Source organism: Podarcis muralis, chromosome 8 (genome assembly GCF_964188315.1).
Source record: "Podarcis muralis chromosome 8, rPodMur119.hap1.1, whole genome shotgun sequence".
In the NCBI taxonomy this organism is placed as follows: Eukaryota; Metazoa; Chordata; class Lepidosauria; order Squamata; family Lacertidae; genus Podarcis; species Podarcis muralis.
Genome location: NC_135662.1, coordinates 26,533,752 through 26,550,168, shown reverse-complemented (window position 1 = coordinate 26,550,168; position 16,417 = coordinate 26,533,752). Strand labels below are relative to the sequence as shown.

The 16,417-nt window shown below is 42.0% G+C and overlaps 1 protein-coding gene across 7 annotated transcripts in view; it reads right to left on the bottom strand.

Annotated features, from left to right (window-relative positions):
* RUNX1T1 (RUNX1 partner transcriptional co-repressor 1) overlaps nucleotides 1-16,417 on the bottom strand; it is a 151,362-nt gene that overhangs the window by 87,499 nt on the left and 47,446 nt on the right. Inside the window, exon 1 of one of the 7 annotated variants that reach the window (XM_028736539.2) lies at nucleotides 14,504-14,839. The exons of 5 other annotated variants lie outside the window; for them this stretch is intronic. In XM_028736539.2, the coding sequence (XP_028592372.1) occupies nucleotides 14,504-14,510 (7 nt within the window). In that variant the 5' untranslated portion in view covers nucleotides 14,511-14,839. Of the gene's footprint in view, nucleotides 1-14,183; nucleotides 14,312-14,503; nucleotides 14,840-16,417 lie in introns of those variants that run through there. One more of the 7 variants, XM_077932856.1, reaches the window with a different exon arrangement.

Here is a 16,417-nt window from a genome sequence, read left to right as displayed (position 1 = left end):
TTGGGTGAATGACATGTTCTGGGGGGTTTCCAGTTCCCCTCAAAAACTCTACAGAACACCATTAGGCTCAAGGCAAAACCTTTGTAGAGGTTTATCACAGCCAATCCAATGCAGAAGGACAAGATGGCAGTCCTCCTCTCCAATCCAAGAAGCTGGCAGCTGAATCTTACTTCAGCTGGTAATGCGACAGCATCCATGTCCCTGCTTGAGGCCAGCAGGCAAGGCTGGGGTGTGTGTGCAGGGCACGCCCCGTGGCACAACTGCATCCACCAACATCTCAACAACCCTTCCTGCCCCCTCCAACATCTGGTGCCTGAGGACCAAACTAGGTATGATGTTACTCATGCCTGTAGCCTTGATTTTCTTTTTTAAAAAATTAATTTTCGGCATCCACAAGAGCGAGAGCTTATGAGCCGGATTACGACTGTAGTGTCAGGTAGTGTTGGACCCTCTGCCTGCACTGCAATTAAAAATAAGCTCTCCTATGACTCTTACTTACAATGAAAGAAATATATTTAACAAAGAAGAAATTTTAATGTCAAATACAGTGGTACCTCGGGTTACATGTGCTTCAGGTTACAGACTCCGCTAACCCAGAAATAGTACATCGGGTTAAGAACTTTGCTTCAGGATGAGAACAGAAATCATGCTCTGGTGGCGCGGCAGCAGCAGGAGGCCCCATTTGCTAAAGTGGTGCTTCAGGTTAAGAACAGTTTCAGGTTAAGAACGGACCTCCGGAACAAATTAAGTACTTAACCCGAGGTACCACTGTATAGAATCATGACCACCATGGCTGAAGATGAGAATAATGGAATGTCTAGCTTGGCCCCGGGCTGGCTGTTTCACTCTTAATTGGAAAGCCAGCCCTGGCATCCTTTATATGGGCTCAGAATTCCAGTAGATCCTAGTGGTCTATCCAACTGATAGTAATTTGTCTAAGAATCATGAGCCAGTTGATCAAGGTCATTATTATTTCAGGCTCACAATCAGAATTTCTAGCCCCCTCTTGCTCCACTTAAATAACGGTCATGCTTTTAAAAATGAGTTTGATAGGTAAAATCACCTATCCACTTTTCAAAATGGACCAAAAATGCAAACAAGCAACCCTTCTGTGCAATTCAGAGTGTTTAATTAATATATAACATCATTGTCCAGATTTTTAAAATCTTAATATCAGGTCGACATTGCTAAAAACTCAACCCAGGATAGTTGCTCAAACTCACAATCTAATAAAGAATAAAAAGCAAAGTGGTTTTTTTATGTTTGTGCATTGTGAATTATGTCTACTTCATTCAGTTTGATTTGTGACATTCAAAATGCACTAAAATATTGGATCAGTATGATTAATAAAAGGCCAGCTTGAGATTGCTTATTCAGGACAAAATCTGCAGGAGTTTCATTCAAACTACAGCAGTAAGGATGAATGTTTACTTGACTCTGTTGTAGTAAGGAATAGAACAAAATTAAATAAGAACACATATATCGGATTTGCAAGACGGAAAGGATATATTTAAAACACAGTTGCTGATCACAGTGACAAAAAAGCTACTTCGATTTTGATGCAGCAAGCCTTTGTTTCAGAAGGAGAATCCCCACTGGGTCATCCATCAGAGTACATATTGTATATCTAGAGTGGCAAGAAAGCAAAAACACTTACTGCCGAAAAATGCTAAACACTTCTGACAAAACTATTAAGCATTTTTGAAGATTCAAGAAGTGAAACTTTCCCCCTTAGATTTGTGCCAGAACCAAGCACATCTAGAAGGAATTGTTGTGTGTGTGTGTGTGTGTGTGTGTGTGTGTGTGCTGATCTAAGGAATAAACAAGTGTTGTCGCCTCCTAGCTACCTCAGAGCTAGAGCGGGATGGCAATAGGCTTTTTTTAAAAAAAGGACTTCTTCATCCCAAACATGGGGGTTGGCTAGAGATGAAAAATTAGAAGCCACACATTTGGACAGCTTGGATTACTAAAACATCAAGCCACAAGGTGGTGCTCACAAACTAAAGACCTATGGGTAATCACAAAGAACAATGGTCTCCGTAAAATAATTTTCTGCCCCATGTTGGCCACATCCACACCATACACTTAAAACGCTACAATACAACTTTAACCGTCATGGCTCCCTCCTAAGGATTCTGGGAACTGTAGTTTATTAGGGGTGCTGAGAGTTGCTAAGGGACCTTATTCTCCTCTTCAGAGAGCTACAGGTTACAGAGTGGTTTAACAGCCATCAGCTCTTCCCAGGCAACTCTGGAATTGTAGCTCTGTGAGGGGAATGGGGTCTCCTAACAACTCTCAGCACCCTTAACAAACTAGGTGCCAGGCTTCTTTGCAGGAAGCCATGATTATTTAAAGTGGCATGGTACTGCTTAAATATATGGTGCAAATGGGACCTGTGTGTGTGTGTGTGTGTGTGTGTGTGTGTGTGTATAAAACATTTATAACAATTCCTTAAATCACAAGTGCAGGAATTCATCCAATGTCACCATCTATTCTTTTTGCTCGACTATTTGGAGTTATGCAGGCAAAAGAAATAATTCATGCCCTGAGCTAACAAACTGTTATGGACTGAATAAAGGTCACCAAACTGAAACTGAATCCAGATAAGACAGAAGCTCTCTTTTGGCTTCTCAGAACAATGTGGCAAGACAAGCAGAAAAGGCCTCAAGGGGTGGGGTGCTTTTAGATTAGGAGTCTTAATTGCGTGAGGATCCCCTATGGAAAAGACTGTGCACTATATAAGATGCAGTAGAACACAGGGAAGCAGACACAAGCCAAGCAATAATGCGGGCAGGGCTTGTGTTGCTCCTTCATGGCTGAAACACCTGAAGAAGTGGGCACATTTGTTTTTGTGCATTGGAATACCTAGACCACATCTGCATCTCAGAGAATGTTAAAACTGTGTCTGGCTCACTAACCACAATTTCTCCCCTCCCTCCTCCTTCTACTGGAAGACAAGTGTCTTGCTACTATCACCCTTGCCTTATCAACTTCCCAAATTAGTTCCTATGTTGCACTGTGTGTGTGTGGAGGGGGAAATCTTGGGGAGTCCAGAGATTGTTTATCACAAAGAAGAATATTAAATCCCTAGCACTTCCAGCCGAAGGGATCTGGAAGCAGATGATGGGAAGGAATTGCTGCCTGAGCCCCTGGAGAGCCACTGCCAAATAGAGTAGTCTGAGGAGAGCAGGCATGGTGCTTTCTGATGTTGTTGGTCTACAAAATCAAACCTAACCAATGCTCAGGGGTGATGTGAGTTGTAGTCCAACATGCATCCACATAGCAACTTGTTGGCTACCCCGGGGTAGACAATGTTGGGCTAGATGTCACATATAAGGACAATTAACAGCATCCTATACACAGCTGGTATAAAATCAGTGAGAATGACTGGCTTCAAGTGGTTTTGGGGCAAAGAAAGCAAACTTGATCCAACTGTTGCATCCTGACTCTACTGGCTGCTACTGTTTAAGGTGCTTCTAACTAGAAAGGGTCATGTGTTTGCTGATTATTGAGCTCATAACATCCCCGTTCACAACAGAGCTCTCAAGAGTCACGCAGCAGAGCTTGCAGGCACAGCCCAGTGGTTTTTGGTGGGTCCAGGAGTACAGCTTATGTATTTTGTGTTCTTTTTATGTTGCCATTTTATGTTGCCCTGAGATCTACAGATGGAGGGTGGTATACAAATTTTATAAATAAATAAAAATAGTAGCTTAGCATGTTTTGGCAGATGCAGAGCTGAAGAAAAACAACATGTATAGATAGCAACAGTGGAGTTCAGGGAGGGGCTCTGAAACAGATGCAAATACCTTTGTCCTTTGCTTGTGTAGCAAATCAGTAGAAAAAAGATACAAGTATATAAAGAGTCCCAGGCAATTTGTTATCACCAGAGCTGAGTCTCAGTACTTTATAATTTTAGGTAAAATTTTAGACAGGATGGTGATAAGAATTGTGCCAGAAGAAATCAAGAGTGTAGTGGATTTAGTTGCTGCTCTCTGTTGCCAGTTTTAAATTATTGGTTTTACTGTTTCATAGTTTTAAAGAATAAAGTCAGCATAAGAGCTATATAGCGGAAAAGTAGCATAAAAATTATGTGTGAATACGAACACACACACACACACACAACCCAAGGCTACATGGCTGATGACTGCCAAGAATGTCTGTGCGAAAACCCCTTCTCCCAGAAATGCTAGCAATTTGCTCACAGCGCGACCACATGACAGCAGGTGCACAACTAGATGTCAGCTAAGCATGTAACTGCAGATGACTGAAGAAAGTCACCAGGCAGAGGGGGAAAGTGACAGGGGTAGAATAATGCTTTCAGTGAGATGTTTTACCTGGGAAAAACAACAGCCCAACCCTTTGATGCTGATTACCTGTTGCTTCTTCCATGTGTGTGTGTTCCCTTTTTGATGTATGTATTGACGTCTTTGTTCTAAAAAATATGCACCACCAATGCCTATTAATGCTGTTGAATGGAGAGGAAGAGAGAGAGAGAGAGAACTGAAGATGAGTGACCTTGACCTATATAGATAATGTAAATACTGATGGAAATGAGGTAGTTATTGTTATGATGGGGCAGGAGGACAGACATTGTTAGAAGATTATTTGCTTATAGCTCAGTAAAAAATAATAATGAATAGCAGCTTTATAGCTGGCTTGTAACCAAATCTCTCTCCCATCTCCACTGCACAAATGGAGCAGCGGTGGGCAAGAAAGCAGCAGCATACTCCAGGCCAGGCATAGGCAAACTCCGGCCATCCAGATGCTTAGGACTACAATTCCCATCATCCCTAGCTAACAGGACCAGTGGTCAGGGATGATGGGAATTGTAGTCCCAAACATCTGGAGGGACTATGCCTGCTCTATGCCCTGTGGCATCTATGAACCCAGGGCTACAGAAATGTATGCCAAATACCAATTGTAAACTTTCAAGGTGTTTTTGTGTGTATGTGTGTCAGTTAGGCCTCTGTGGGAAACTGGATTGAACAGGCCTTTGGCTTCACCTAGCATGGCTCTTCTTAGGTTCTTCGTGTTTTGATGAGACCATAGCATTTCTCAGTGGAAAGGGGGTTTGGTGAGTGCCTACCTAAAAACTACCCACTCCTGGACTTAGCAATGGCCTTTTCAAGTAACCATTCTGAGCGAAAACAGAATTGGCTGAGAAATTAGATTTCAGTGAGTTCGGACATGAACTGGCGTGATTCACACCTCCCAAATTAGAGAACTTTGGGCTCATCCAGTCTGCTTGTCCCATGGGCTTTCCCTTGGGGAAATCAGATCTTTGTTGCTGAATCAGAGCAAACACCCATCAGGTTTCCTATGGATTGGTGCATGTCCCAATTAAGGATTAAAAAGTTAGTTTTCCCTGGGGGAGCAGTGGTGAGAACTGAAAACTGCTGGGACGAATGCATGGAAAGCACAGGACAAGGAGAAAACTGCTTTCCAGGCACAGAACGAGTGGAGATGTGTACGAGCCCTTAAGTCACCTACAGTTCTGAAGCAATTGTCAGGTCAAAACCACCTCCCCTCTGACCTGCATCTGGAACTGACACAGTTTTCTGGCTTTATGCTGGCAAGTGAAGACACACCTCTTTGCCCAGGCCCCTGTCAAGAGGTAAAGGTTTTAATGAGCCATTCAGAAGATAGTGATGGTTGCCTGCTCTGACAGAGTTTGATTTTGTCAGTTTTATTGGCTATTTGCTTTAACATTGTGTGATTTCAGTTTTATTGACTTGTACCATTTTCAAGGATGTTTGTATTCCTGCCCTGGGACCATATGGTGAAGGGTGGCTAGAAATATCATAAATAAATACATTAAATACTGTATGAAAAAATGTGCACACTGGGAGAAAGTATGTTTAGCAATCCATGTTTAAATATGTATTTTTCCATGCATATTTCATGCATGTAAACACGTGCAATAGTAACATAGTCTAGAAAAAAGGCTTTTTCATTCATCCCTGGGACAGAAATGGAATGAATGGGCATGGCTATTGTATCATGCCAGTACCAAGTAAAGACTTGGTTATTTGCACAGGCCTAGGTGGGAGGCATAATGTCAGATCAGGTATTTTTTAGGTTGTAATTTATCTGCTGTTTTATGTTGATATTTATGTTGTCATTTGCTGTATATCTAGTGTTACCCACACTAGAATTGCTTTTTGCAATGATGAGCAGGAGAGAAATAAACTAGCCAAATGCCCTACTTGTATGTTTCCAGTGGCTTGTGTTGGATACAGAATACAGGCCTCTCAGTGACATTAGCAAGAAGAACATGCACAGAGTGCACTTTAAATTCAACCCTACATTTCAAATGTTATGAATGGCAAAGCAGTCTATCTACACAGCCCATGTGGTAGGCATGCAAAATGAAGGAGGAGGAAGAAAAATCAAATGAGCATTCATAACTATATGCATAGTAATATCTCTAGCCGGGAGTGTTAAATCAAATGCATGTTGCAAGTGCCAAGCAAATTGTCAGCACTTAGAAGTAAAAAAGAAAAGAAAAAAGGGATAAAATAAAAATCCACGATACAGAAATAAATGAGAAATCTCAGTATATTAGAACTTGCAAACCATGTCATATTATAAAAATTAGGTGATTTTATTACTATGAAAAATTGAAAAACCTTAATCATGGAGGGGGAAGATGACAAACCAAGCCAGGGGAAAACGTATAGGCCAAAATACATGTGCCACTCATGATCCATTATTTGTCATGCATGCATGAAAGTTATAGTGCTGCTATATAAATGCATTCAAGCCAGGTACCAAAGACTTTAGAGTCGACAGCTTGGAAGCACAGAAAAAGCTTAAGACATGAACTTTGGGCACTATCCAGTAGAGGATTCCTGAGCAAAGCTAGTGCTCATCCACAGGTCCCATTTGCCATAACAAGACATGCACAGGTGAATTTCCTGGTAGGATGACCTTCTTACATTCTTACTTTTTTACATTTTCCACGTGTCATCCAGTTTACAAATCACAAGCTCTTTTAACTCTCCCAGATGTAAGACGGTTTCAAGCAAAAGTCTATTGTCCTTGGCCCAAAGGAAAGAAGTTGAGCATGAATAGCAGCGCAACGATACACATCTGATGGAAGAGTAGCCCCCATGCATCCCTTACTTTCTTGCCAGGTTGCTTTCAGGTAAGGACAAATTGATCTGCTTAGATTCCTAAATGTCAAAATCTGGGAATTAAACATTACAGGTATGGCCACAAGCCAACAGAGGCATGATGAAGACACGTGGTTTAAATTAATTTAATCAAGTCCACCCTGTAGTAACTTGCATGCTCGTATGAGAGAGGAGTGTAAAAGAGGTAAAAAGGATATAGTGTAAAGATGTTAAAGTAATGCTATCCCTTCTTGGAGCAAACGGTGAGCAGGTTTTGTATACGCATGTGTGACATTTGATGGCCTCAACATGTTGATGACTTCCACGTCCAAATAGTACTATCAAAGATGTATGGGGAAACCCAAACAGAAGACCAATTGTATATTGAGGAGGCAGTTATTCTAACATGGTTACCCTTCCTGCCTCTGTTCCTTCCCCCTCCCTGGCAGCTGTTAAGGTTTTGAAGGTGTGAGAACCTTCTCTGATGTCCTAATCAGTTGGGAGAAGGTGAAGCTCCACACACAGCTGCCTTAATCAGTCTGAGAGAGTAGTGCTGGGCAGTGGCGTAGTGTGGGGGTGCAGGGGGGGCCGGCCGCACCGGGCGCAACATCTGGGGTTAGGGCAAATCCACAGGTTAGGGGGCGCAAATCCACGGGTTAGGGGGTGCAAATCCACGGGTTAGGGGGCACAAATTACTTGCCTTGCCCCGGGTGCTGACAACCCACGCTACGCCACTGGTGCTGGGAACCTTCTTTAATGTTGGAAATTGTTATTGAAGGCTGGGGCACTGAAATGCTTTGGAGAGGGTGATTCAGAAGCTCGTGCACGGACTGCAGGGCCATGCAATCTAGGCTACCTGGGGGAGTCACTTCACCACTTCTTGGGAGCTTCTAAGTGGCAGATAGAAGTGCATGTCCTGGTGTATATATATATATATTGCTTGCTATTTAGGAATGAAATCTTCTTCTCACTCACTTGTGTTTTGTATTGCTTCTGAATCCTTAACAAGGGAACCACCTTGCATTTGGCAAGACACACCACCATGGACATATTTTCTACATTCCCAACACCCGCTAAAAACAAAGTGTTCTTCAAAGGAGAGATTTCACCAATTCTGCTGGTTATCAAAAACCTTCTGGAGGGCTTACAAAGAGAAGCTCTTTCTACATCTGCCATCCAGTGAAATGTAGCTATGTTTAAGGAGGCATATTCAATGTAGGAGAGTCCAAGACCATGCAAACAGGAACTGAACAGGAAGAGCAAACATTCTGAGGGGATGTTTGCTGAGGCCTTTTGCAGGCACTGACGTGTACACTGGCCCTCACTGTAATGTATTTGTAAAGTGCACATTTATTTATTACAGTGGTACCTCGGGTTACATACACTTCAGGTTACAGACGCTTCAGGTTACAGACTCCGCTAACCCAGAAATAGTACCTCGGGTTAAGAACTTTGCTTCAGGATGAGAACAGAAATCGCCCAGCGGCGGCACGGCGGCAGAGGGAGGCCCCATTAGCTAAAGTGGTGTCTCAGGTTAAAAATAGTTTCAGGTTAAGAATGGACCTCCGGAATGAATTAAGTACGTAACCAGAGGTACCACTGTAAATATTTTTGTACCCCATCCTTCTGCCAATCTGGAGCACAGGGCACCTTCACATGGTAAATCGTTAAAACCACCATCAAAAATGAACACAACAATAAATACCCAAAGAGGGGGCTGCACCCCAATTCAGAATAAGTCAAAGACCACACACTTGCAAAAACAAGGGAGTTTCAAACTTAAGTACTACGATTTTGAATAGATAGAAATACAACATATCTCAGTGCAATGGGAAAGACTGACTAAGTGGCATGCGTGCCTAAGAACATAAGAAGATGCCTTCTGGATCAGACCAAAGCCCCATCTGGTTCAGCATCCTGTTTTCCAACATGACCAACAAGATGCTGTTGGAAAGTCCACAAGCAGGACATGAGGACAACAGCTTTCCTTCACTGTTGTTACCCAGCAACTAGCATTCAGAAGCATGGTGTCACCAATCCCTAAGGTAGTATATGTGGCCATAATGACTAGCCATTCAGAGTCTTATCCTACAAGAACTTGTCTAACTTCACTTCAAAACCAGCTAAGCTAGTGCTTCTCAAAAGGTGTGGTGGTCCACACTGGTGTGGCAGCAGAGGATGGCAAGTGTGGCGAGAAGATTCAAGGACAATCAATATTATATTTTGGGAAAGATTCGTGTTATTATTTAGCTGGGAAAGGCTGGTCTGGAGGGAAACATACTCCATCAATGGTCCACGTCGGAACTGCACCTTTGCCTGCCAGCCTCTCCCCCACAACCTCAGAATTCTTGGAAGGGGTGTCCCAGATGTTGGTGGACTGCAACTCCCATTATCCCTGACCACTGGCAAGGGCTGATGGGAGTTGTGGTCCCGGCAGCATCTGGGGACCCCCCAAGATTCTGCACTAGATATTGTTGGGCTGTGGGAGTGTATCGGTTTGTTTATTTATTTATGCACTGCTTGATTGCAAAAAACCCCCACCCTAAACCCTCAAAGCGGTTTATAAAAAATAACACAAGAAAATCAAGAAAAAATTGCAACCCTATTTTAAAACGTACAAAAGTTAAAATACTGAAACAGATTAAAATTACCTCAACTTTCTAAGCACCTGTGGTACGCTTTTCTAAACGCTAATGTTTTTAGCAGATGTCAAAAAGAGTACAGTGAAGGCACCTGCTTGATCTTAATGTGCTGTAAACCGCCCTGCAATCTTCAGGTGAAGTGCAGCTTGTAAATTTAATAAATAAAGAAATTACACACACACACACACACACACACACACAGTCATTTAGGTTCCATATCAGTAAGTTAAACTGCATAGTGCTGGGAGGTGTCCTTTATTAAGGAAGACTTCATGCTGCCGTTCCTGAAATAATGGCACTAACTTAGAACGTACTAGGCACACTACAAACATGAAGTTTATGTTTCCTGCCCCCCATTGCACCAAACACTCAGAAAAGATTAGATGTCTAGCATGAAAGTTGAAAGGGGACAGAAACACAGCTTGAAAAATATTTAGACTGATTTCTCCTTGAAAAATATTTAGACTGATTTCTCCAACTTCCAATACATTTTTCCTGGGATCTATGAGGCCAAAGGCATTTGTCGGAACTTTTATGCACTATCAGAACTGCTCTCTTAGAATAAGGCATTAAGTATGATGACCAAAACAGTGGTGCAGTGTTAGCTGTTGCAGGCCTTTAAATACTTCCAGACATACTTTCCACAATTGGCAGAAAACTTGTTTTGTAAAGCACTGAGCTGTCTTGAAGTAAAAGCATAGCAACGGCAAGTTAAAACTGAACTGAGTCAAGTTAATGGTGTTTAAGGCTGTTTGCTGTATAATAGTCTTTATATACATACATAAACTAAAACAAACAACCGCCTCCCAAACAGGTGGATCATCCCAAGGTTATGTTGCTGAGACACTAACAATTGAACCTCTGTGGCAATTGTGTCCCCATTTCTTTAAACATATCATCACTTGCTTGCACTAATGTTAAAACCAGAAAGCCCTCTCTAGTACACAGTGGCTATAAATGCCAAATCAATTTTCAGCAGATAATAAAGTCCATGTTTTACAATCAGCAATGCAATGTTTTACTACCCAAAATGTAAGCTAATAATATATTGCTCTGCTAAATGGAAAATGCAGATACACTGTTAAAAATGGGCCGGCTGTGAGATGATGGATCATTTCTGCTGGGACCCCTTCTTAAAGCTGTGTGCAAATGTTTTGAAAATATCACATGATGTGGCCATGTGTTAAAAATTATAGCCAGTTAAGTTCTCTGCTAAGAAAAATATGTGGGCAATTTATGAAATGCACTCCAGGATGGAGATGTCTTAAGTAAAACCAGATTCTGAAAACAAACCTTTTTTTTCCTCTCCCCCTAGAAACATGAACTTAAAAAGTTGCAGCCACATCTGGAGAGCAGAAGTAAAGAAGGGGTGGTCTGACCTAATACTGGCCATCTTCTGAAAGAACAGCATTATTTCTAGGCTACAATGACTGTGATCAGTGGTTGTCCTTTTAAGGCAACCATCCTGAATATTGCCACGGGCAATAATAAAGCATTTTGTAGGCCAACATCTGCTCTTTGAAAGTACGATAAAATGACTGGTAGGCTTGTAACTTAAAAAAACACACACCACATTTTAGAACAAATACACACAAGAGAAATTAACTGCTGCTGGCATTTTGTGTGTACGTGTGCGCGCTTTATTAGAGTATGAACAGCACTATATAGCTTGCATACTGCAAAATCCTAGGCAGGTCTACTCATAAGTAAGCACTACTGGCCTGTATTCAATGTTAGTCATACTCTGAACAGCCTCATTAAAAACAACAGACACAACTAAACTAGCTTCATTCATTTCAATGGGTCTACTCCAAGCGGAATTTAGTTGTCTGCAACCTGCTGTGTTTGATGGGATTTCCTCTAGGTAAGTGGGCACAGGATCGCAGCCTTAAAGATGCGTGTTTTTAGATACATTTTAAACCAGTGTATTTACCATAAATTGTGGCTTAGTTCTTACTACAATGGAAAACCTGTGTCTGGGCTGCACCACTTCAGATTGCAGTTAGGGCGTCACACTCTCATGTGAAGAGAAAAATAGTAATTCCATGCATATAGAAGTCTAGTATATCAGGGAGAAGACCAGGCTGGGATTTTTCTCTTTCATATATTGTCTGCCATGTGCTCCAACCATCACTGTGTTATGATGCAGTCCAGAAACAGATTTTTCCCTAACAGTGAAAACTAAGCTACACAAGGCTCGGGAAAATCTCTGGCTGCAAAGCACGTCATAACGCTCCCTTCCACATATCTAAATGAATTTTGAGACATCTACGCCACTCCTATTTCTTAGCAGCAGCAGCAGCAGCCCAGGCATAGGCTCCCAAGATATAGCAAATATTCATAGCCAATCACACTCAGTAGCATTCACTGGCAGGTTTGAAGTGATACCTTAGGAAAATGCTATGGCTGCACTCGCTGCTCACAAAGCCAGAGAAGAGGACATTTAACACAACGTATTTCCAGAAATGCAAGAATCCCGAGTGTCTGAATTGCCTCAAAGGATGCTTCTCAAAAGTCAGTGCATGTGCACACCCACAAAACTGCAACGGCGTAATATCAGATTACATTAAAAAAAATACGCATCATTTTAATCTCCTGAAAATAATATGCTTATTTTTAAAATACAAAATCTCTCCCAGATGGCTAATAATGCCCATTTTGTTGGGGGGGGGGGGAATACCAACAACACAATAATAAAAGGATGAAATATGCTGTGAACAGATTGAGAGGCAGTGCATCCTAAAAGGGGGGGGGGGAGAGAAGTACAGATGGGTGTCAAAAATAGCCAAGTGTCAGATCTGCTCAAGTATCTCCATTCTGGCACATGCTCCCAGTCACAGCTGTTAGTGTATTCTCTGTATCCAAGTGCAAGGTTTTCTAACACTCAGAGCTGACATTAAAAGAGAGAGAGGGAGAGAAAGGGAGATAAGAAAGAGAGAAAGGAGAGAGAGAGAGACCTAACACTGGGCTCTACACTCCATTTCTCTGCCACTTTAAGAACTGGCTGGCAATTAAAAATTTATGTAATTATTAAGTTTGACAGCATTGATAAGTGTACATTGGTGCACGTGTAGCCCAGCACCCCCTTTTTTATTATTAAAGATGCATGACAATTTAACCAGCAGGTAGATTAAGTAATTTGAGACCAGAGGCATAATAATGAGTTTTCAAAATCGCCTGCTCCAGACCCTCCACAACAGCTTAAAAGTTGCAAGATGATCCATCCCCAAGACCCAGTGCATGCAAAGGTTACAGAAATTAAACAGTAAGCAACCATTTCCCATATGCACATGCTCACATGCCTAGATTTAAGACACTTCTGTTGTACAAAACAATGCAGCTCTTCACACCGAAGAATCACGACAGTCCCGGCTATGTTCCTAATGAGGACTACATCCTTCAGAATACAAGATATGCTAATTCCCATTTACAACCGAAGGGTTAAAATTGGCTTTTCCTAGTCCTCCCGTTGTCATCTATGCAAATTAATTTCCCCATATTCCAGCCATACAAATCCTCTTAGCCTTGTGCTCTGAGCAAACAGAGCCTCACTTTGTTGATTCTAGGATTGCAATTGTGACAAGAAACGCACCAGCGAAGGAATATAACCGTGCAGCCACATCCTAAAGGAAAAGCATTCTCCAAACAACTGGCAATACCTACATACAACTGTGGTCACAGAAAACTGGCAGATATGGTTTCAAAACACCATCTGTGATGAGTACACACACTTTAGCAAAGGCAGTCCCTTTTTCTTTCTCCCACCCAAAAGAACTGCAGATCACTCAAAGCTTGCTATTTAAAAAATAAATAAATTTTAATTTAATTCCCCTAGGTTGCTTTAACTATACCTATAATCTAAAAAAGCAAAAAACCTTTCCACCCAAATAATCCATTCTTTCTTAGTTTATAAAAGATCCTCTCTCTCTGAAACACACACATACACACACACACACACACACACAAATCACGCCCCCCCCCCACCAAACACCCTCGAGAAAGCCCTTCACATAATTTATCCTACACAGAAGAAATATTTCCACTGGCAGAGCCATTTATCAATTAAGCAAGCGGTCAAGATCCAAGGATAATATTTTCAGGAGGAAACTGACATGCTAAAAATTTCCACTCCCACAACAGTTTCACCCATTCAGCAGAAATACGTAAGATTTAAGGGAGAAACACAGTTCAGATATTCAGCTGCTGGCAGCTAAAGGCTGCGGATTTAAGTGCGAAGTCTGAAATAATTTGTTGTATTCCCTCTCACTTCATTCCTCTAGCATAAGCAGCTTTTCAAAGAGATCATTTTCAGTGCTCTCCCCATGATCACACAAGTCATCTCTCCCGATAAATCTTCAGGTTTCCAGATACAGGAGTACAGCTCAATCATAAGAGATAGATGGAAGCTATATATTTCTCTCCCTACCCTCTGAGAAACACGCAACCCACAGGCAGGCAGATTTGCTACTGCCTCTTCTTCATTTCGTATTCAGAATTGCAATGGATTACGCACCGAGTAGTTTAACACACACACATACATATATACACAGCTCTCTCCACGCACATGCTACAATTAGCCTCTACAACCGCTCTTCCCAGACGCCAGTCTTTATGCATTCTTCCTGCTATCAGAGAAAATCCAACTATAAAATGACTGTGAGCTTTCTCATTTCCGTCAAGGAGAAAGGGGGGTGTGGGGAGAAAGAGAGAGGAGAGAGAGGGGAGAGGAGAGAGAGAATCACTCACCAGGCATCTTGAATTAAACAGACCCACTGCAAAAAGGCTCTCTCCCCAAAGCAGGCTTATTTGGGACTCAGCGCCTCCTGTTCTGGAATGAGCAGAGAGACGCAAGGAGGGCCATCCTAACTGGCTGTGGCAGTGTAGCTGGAGGCAGGATGCTGGGCGCCTGCATTTGCCAGGCAAAGACAGATGGAGAGCTGACACTCTGGGTTGCACTTGGAGCAGAAATGTGAATGATGACAGGAGCACATGTGGCCTTGAACCCAGCTCCGTCTCTTCAGGCAGAACAATGACAGCGATGTGTGTGCAAATTATCGCAACCCCCTCAGCTGACTCCCCGTACTGTACCTTTCACAGCAAGTTCCAGAGGACCAAAAGAATAGACAGTAAAATGCAGAGTGATAAAGCACCGAACACTGAATTATTCATTTTCTCCCTCTTTAAAAGTTAACCCTTTCTCTCACAGAAAGCGTCTATTAAAACCAGCGCCTCTCCCCCCCCCCCCAATTAACAGCTATAAATTTCAGCTCCAGTGGATTTGGGGGATGCGGGGGGGAGGGAATCTTGAGATTGCTTCTACGGTTTAAAGTACGCAATGTGCGCGAGCACAGAAGTTTGGGTTTTGTTTTGTGTGTGTGTTTTTAAAGGAGAAGTGGGGGGGGGGAGAGAATTTTGCCATCAATGTGTCATTTTATCACAGCGAACAGAGTATCAAAATCATTCCTTTTGTCAGCTTCTCAGTGGCATGTATAAAATAGAACACACTTAGAGGCAGTCCACTTTCATTTTACTACAATGCTTTTAACCCCCCTGGGATTCCAGCATTGATACGCTCCAAACATTTGCCGCTTACTCTTCCTTTACCTTGCATGGTGATCCATGGGGGATGAAAACAAAATCTTCCCTGCAAAGCTTTTTTCAAAAGCTAAACAATCACGTCCTCCAGGTTTCTGCACTCCCCTTAAATGTTTATCCTTCACATGAATAACATATGCCTGGCTAGGTTCAATGCACTCTTCCCTATTAAGCTTTAATGGACACCATGATACATAAAACTACAAGTCTTTGTTACAGTGCTTTATCTAAAGCTGGCTATTTTCCTCTCAGCAGTCCCTCTTCAGTCCTTTGTAAAACATCCTTTGCCTTATAGGAGAAGCATATGCCTGAGTCACATCCCTTCTGCAACACATTTAGGCTTACAGAAAATTCCAGGAAAAGCAACTGTATTCTAAAGCCCGCCCGCCCCCCAAGAAAAACATATTTTGATCCAAAACAAGAGACAAACATTTTCACAGCTTTATTTCTTCCTCTCTTTCTGAGCCTCTCTGTTCAAACGTTCAATGGCACTGTAAATCTACTGGGGGCTGGGAAGGAGATGAAGAATTCTTAAATGTTTCTATGTTTGAGGAATCATTTTAGATCTTATTACCTTCTTTTACGTCTCCTCTATATGTTTTGTGTTCATTCTCTCCTCCTCTTCAGGGCACTCAAATCATAAAAATGTTCAGTCCTCATCTAATAAAAAATTGTTTTCAGGGCACAATTTGCATTTAGAAGCAAAGTCGTTTACGTTGAATAAACTGCCAACCTAACAACTACAGTGTCCGTGTATAAAAGCACACGCTAAATTGTCATGCAACTATTGTTGCATTTCAAGGTTGCCTTTTTTTTTTTTTAAGGGGAAGGAAAAACGCTCAGTGGTTCCTTCGTGCCAGCCCTAATAACATAATGGCATCTATTTAGAGGGCAACGCTGTGCTCATCTTGGTCAGATGTCTAGCGTAGCAAGGATTCATATAATACATTGTTGATGAATCTAGGAGATAAAGCAAGTCTTATAAAGCAGAAGGTGTTACAATTGCCGGCAGCTAACTTTAGAAGACAAAAAGGAAAGAATAGATTTTGGAAATATTTATTCAAT